Genomic DNA, 5544 nt, shown 5'->3' on the forward strand with positions numbered 1-5544 from the left:
ATTTGATATTGAATCCAAGATAGAAAAGGGAGTGAAAACCAAGTGGCGGACCACTTGTCTCGTCTGGAGGAGGAGGAGGAGAGGCCGCATGATGGCCTTGAAATCAATGACTCCTTCCCCAATGAGCAACTCTTGGAGATTTCAAAGAAAGAGGTGCCATGGTTCACGGATTTATCAAATTTCCTTGTGTGTGGAATCATCCCGGATGAGTTCTCTTCAAGCCAAGGAGGAAGATGTGTACCGGAAGAAGAGCAAGGTGAAATTCTTGGGGCTTGTCATTCTTTGTCGTATGGTGGTCATCATGGTGGAGTGAGAATGGAAACCAAAGTGCTTAGTTGTGGTTTCAATTGGCCCACTCTTTACAAGGATGCAAGTTAGTTAGTGAAAAGATATGATAAACGCCAACAGGCTAGTGGAATCTCAAAGAAAAATGAAATGCCACTCACTACCATTTTGGAGATTGATATTTTTGATGTGTGACGTATTGACTTCATGGACCCTTTTTGAGTTCTTGTGGAAAATACCAACATCTTGGTCGTGGTGGAATGTGTCCAAACGGGTTGAGCCTATTGCTCTACCCAACAATGAGACGAGAAGTGTGGTGGCATTCTTGAAGAAGAATATTTTCACAAGGCTTAGTACTCTGCGTGCAACTATAAGTGAAAGGGGGGGGTCATATTTTTGCAACAAAGCTTTCGACACTTTACTTAACAAGTATGGTGTTACTCACAAAGTTACGAATCCTTATCACCCACACGCTAGTGGGAAAGCGGAAGACTCCAACCGGGAGATAGAGAGTATTTTTTCCAAAATAGTGAATGCTAATCGGACAGATTAGTCTAAGAAGATTGATGATGCATTATGGGCTTATCAGATGGCCTACAAAACACCTATGGGGATGTTACCATACAGGTTAGTGTTAAGAAGAGCTTTTCATCATTCGGTAGAACTAGAACACAAGGCCATGCGAGCTCTAAAGAAGTTAAATCTTGATTGGGATGTAGCCGCAATCTTGAGGGATGCACATTTGAATGAATTGGATGAGCTCTGGTACCATGCTTATGCAAGTTCGTCCTTGTACAAAGAAAAGATGAAATATCCTCATGACAAATACATTTAGAACAAAGAGTTCAAGGTAGGCGATCTTATATTGTTGTTTAACTCAAGGTTGAGGATGTTTCCCCGAAAGCTAAAATCTAAATGGAGTGGTCCTTTTGAAATTGTGGGTGTGACATCTTTTGGTGCATTAGACTTGAAGAACAAAAACAATGAAGTATTCCGAGTCGATGGTCACAGATTGAAGCACTACTTGGGAAAAGTTTGAGATAGCCATATCGTGGCGGTTATTCATTTTACTTGAGGGTATTCTATGTCGTGCCACGACGTTAGATCAGACGCTTCTTGGGAGGCAACCCATGTTTCTTTTCCTTTTTCTTTTGTAGTTAGTTTAATTTTTGTTCTAAATTAATTTGTAGTATGCTACAGGGGTGAGTGTGACTTACAGGAATTGTGGACAAAAATATGGCTAAGTACTCTAAGGGATGCAGACCGCATTTGACTTGTGCGGACCGCATTTGTTGGTGTTATAGCAAAAGAGCATTACAGCCGCACATTTAGCTTGCAGACCGCACAATCGAGATGTTGAAAATACCAACTCTCTGAAGTTTTAGCTTGTCAGTGTAGAGGTCAATCTGCGACCGCACGTGAAATCTGCAGCCACACATTAAAATGTGCGGACCGCGGATGAAGAGCTGAGATGAGGTCCCCAGGTAACAGAGTGTGGACTGCACATGAAAATGTGTGGCCGCACTCGTCCTTCTTTCCCTTAGTGAATCATTAGTATAAATAGAGGAACAGGTTAAATTTACACTTTTCACTCTCTCAACTAAAAATTGTGCTCTGTTGAATTTTCTTGGAAATATCGTCTATCCACACACATCCACTTTGATCAGTTACTCATTACACTCACTTCATCCGGTATGCTTCAGTTTCATGTTACTTTTTGTTTTAGTTTGACTTGTAGATTTTTAGTTCTTTTTTAGGCCATTTGTCATTAGAGTTTAATTGTGTATACATGTGGGGTAAAATCTGAACTTGGTTAAATTAATACATTCTCTATGGGGATTGAGTTAGTATAAATTCATGTTTATTCAATGTTTCCATGTCTAATTGTGCACGAAATTGAAAACACCTATGTAGAAAAGTTTGATCCGTACGTAATTTTTGAAATCTGTGGCCGCACTAGAATTTGTGCGGTCTCCGATGTTGTATTTAGAGCAGCTAAGTAAAGAAAGAATCTGTGGTCGCAAGGTAAAATGTGCGAACCGCAGAATTCCATTGCAGCCACAGAACAACACATTTACTGTCATCAGAGAGTCCTTACTTTGAGACTCCAATGTGCGGCCGCAAGCTTAATTGTGTGGATCGCATAAATCCTATTGCAGCTGGGTTTTAGAGATGGCATTAGAGAGTTGGCATTTTTGGGTTTTAGAGGTGCGGTTGCAAGTCAAATTGTGCGGACCCCACTTCACTTCTGCGGCCGCATAACAAAAATGTGCGGTCCACAAGAGTAACACCCTGTACATTCGGACTAGGTATGGATATGTTAAATAGGTATTAATTTGATATTTGAGGCATATGAAGTCCTAGAGGGATGATTATTGGTGAAAATAGTTGTTTCAGAATCAAGATGGAGAGTGAGGTACATAAGATTCGACAAAATCGACTAAGTTTACAAAAGGTCCGCTTTCCAACAGCAGTTAGTGAATATGTGTAAGGAATTCGGGAAAACTCAAAAGATGAAAGTTGTAGTCCTTTGAAATATATTTGCAACGATATATTATGGAGCTTGAACGGATCTATGTGCATTTTACAGAACAGTGCGCAATATGCGTGCCCAGTGTGGGCGTGTGCGGCCGCGCACTTGTGGCAGTGTTACTACCATTTTGCACGGTCAGGTGCAGGGTCAGGCCTTCAGATGCACGGCGGGAGCACTTGGGGGGTCATTTTAAAGCCCTACTTTTTCCCCCACACCCCAAAACTCAAAAACTTGCTCTAGAAAGAAGAGCTCTAAGAAACCTAACTCCTTAAGGATCCCTCCACCATCCAAGGTAAGTTCTAATGGTGATTCTAAGTTAATTTCAATTTTCCAACGTCTTATTAACAGGGGTAAACCTCCATATCATTATATATTTAACTGGGACATCATTGTTGAGGGAAGAAACCCTAGAACTCGAATTTAAGAGGATTAAATTTCAAAAAGGTAATGTCTTCACCCTCTAATTAAATATATCATTGGATTAATGATTATTGACACTATGTTCATTAGATATGAGTTGATGGGTTTGACAGAAAAGCATAAAAAAAATTATAGGTTTGGTTTGTTGATTGTTGATTATTGGTTAAGGGTGTTCTTTATCTTATGGGTGAAGAAGAATGATTTTAATTATAAGAAATTTGAGATTTTAGAATTTATCTAGGAGCAAGAGAATGGCTTGTTGGGTGTAGAAACACCATTAATAAGGGCTATGAAGCTTTATTCCACCAAGTGTTTGAGAAAATGCCTAAGTGACCAAAACATGAGTATTATTGCTATACGGAATCCCTTTAACTTGTATTGATATAGATTAAAGTTGAAAGGGGTTGACGAATGTTATATTACACTCAAGAGTATGAAGTTAAGGTATGTGAGGCTAACTCTCTATGTTTGGGAATGTTAATGATTCTCCCTACACTATATTTCTTTTACCACGTTACCAATTTCCTTAGAAATATAGTTAAGCATAGTTCCTTGATAGTTGCAGAACTTCTATTCTCTAGCTTCGTAACTCATTCATGACTTTCATTCTGAACGTTGTGAAATTAGTGCGTAATCAATATAGACTTGGGTTTGTTGCCAATGAGTCTCAATGTAGATTACTCAGCATGTCATAAATAGTTGAAGTTTCAATTTTCATAATCAGTTCATGAATACATATCTCAGTCTAGCTCTATTCAACATTCAAGTATCATGTAACTCAATATGGTTTAGTATTTCAGTATCATTTATTTCAGTACGATTCTCAGTTTCTGAATGTTGAACACCTGTATTTGGGCCTGAGGCCGTAGTTTATATGCTTTATGCATACTTGGGCTTGAGGCCGTAGTTTATGCTTTATGCATGTTTGGGCCTGAGGCCGTAGTTATGTATACGTATACTTGGGCCTAAGGTCGTAGCTTGTGCACATATATATTGGGCCTGAGATCGTAGCTTATTCAGATAAACAGGTTGTTCATCATTCAGAAGAGGGAGCATTCATATCCTTACTTCCTTTGTTCAATTCAATTATTAGTTATCATTTCAGTTTTCAGTTACCAGTTATCAGTTATCATTTCAGTTTCAGTTTCAATAGTTATCACTTTAGTTATCAATTATCAATTATCAATTCTCAGTAATCAACTTAGTTTTAGTTTCAGCATTTATAATTCTTTCTTTCAGTTGCTTTACATACCAGTGCAATTCAAATGTACTGACGTCCCTTTTGCCTGGGGCCTACATCTCACGATGCAGGTAATGATTTACAGGTTGATTATTGAGAGCGGTAGGATTCTCGTACCAACTATTTGGTGATCCCTAGTTCTTTCGGGGCAGTAACATTACATTATAGTCTTGCAGTATTTACAGACAGTCAGTGTTTTTCAGTACTTCATTAGAGGCTTCATAGACTACAATTACATTTAGACAGAGTCTCAGTATTTTCATGTTAAGCTATGTTGGCTACAAATATGTTTCAAAATTATATTAGTATTTCCGCACTTTGATTTATATCATCCAGACTTTCAGTATATCAACATGTGTTAGTTTATCTTCCACATTCAGTATGTTATGATATCACATATTGATTCAGCCAGTCAGTTGGTTCGCTCGGTCATATGTAGTCAGGCACCGAGTGTCGTGTTACGTCCAGGCCCAGGTTCGAGGTGTGATAGCAAGTCCCCATCTGCAGCCGTAAGTGAAATTGTGCATAGCACAGATCACTTCCCTGCAAGCATGATCTAACTGTACACCCTCACTGTGTCCTTTGGTTTATTTTTTACTCATATGTCTGTAGTATGTGTTTGAACATCGAATTGCAACTAACAATTTTTTCTGCTTGATATAGATAATGGTTCGATCAAGAGGACAAGGAGACACCTCAAAAGGGAGAGGTGAACCTTCTCAGGACTGAGGCAAAAGTGCCTTGTCCTTTGGCCAGCAAAAGATAATAAGAAAGAAAGCATCAGCCGACAAAGGGAGAGGTGCAGACCTTTCCGAAACTAGCTCATATATCCCATCTAGGAAAGTATCGGAGGGCAACTCAGCCTCTGTTCAGGAGCAGTCGGTCATACAATCGAGGCCGCAAGGGCGAGCCATCTTCATCTCACAGAATTTTCGAGGGATCGGAGAGTGCTAGTCAAGCTTGTGAGCCATCGGCTACACCAGTCCTTGAGGCGTAGGTTTCTTCACCGGTTCGTGATAAACCCAATAATGGCAGAGAGTGAGATACTACAGCTACCGGCCTTGAA

The 5544-nt window shown here is 39.6% G+C and overlaps 1 protein-coding gene across 1 annotated transcript; it reads left to right on the top strand.

Moving 5' to 3' along the window:
* The first annotated feature begins 892 nt into the window (after positions 1–892).
* LOC138870045 (uncharacterized) lies at positions 893–1324 on the top strand. The gene is made up of 2 exons (XM_070147554.1): positions 893–1050; positions 1168–1324. The coding sequence occupies exons 1-2, from the start codon at positions 893–895 to the stop codon at positions 1322–1324; spliced, it is 315 nt and encodes a 104-aa protein (XP_070003655.1).
* The last annotated feature ends 4220 nt before the right edge of the window (positions 1325–5544 follow it).

The sequence above is a fragment of the Nicotiana sylvestris genome, chromosome 1 (assembly GCF_000393655.2).
Source record: "Nicotiana sylvestris chromosome 1, ASM39365v2, whole genome shotgun sequence".
NCBI classification, from domain to species: domain Eukaryota; kingdom Viridiplantae; phylum Streptophyta; class Magnoliopsida; order Solanales; family Solanaceae; genus Nicotiana; species Nicotiana sylvestris.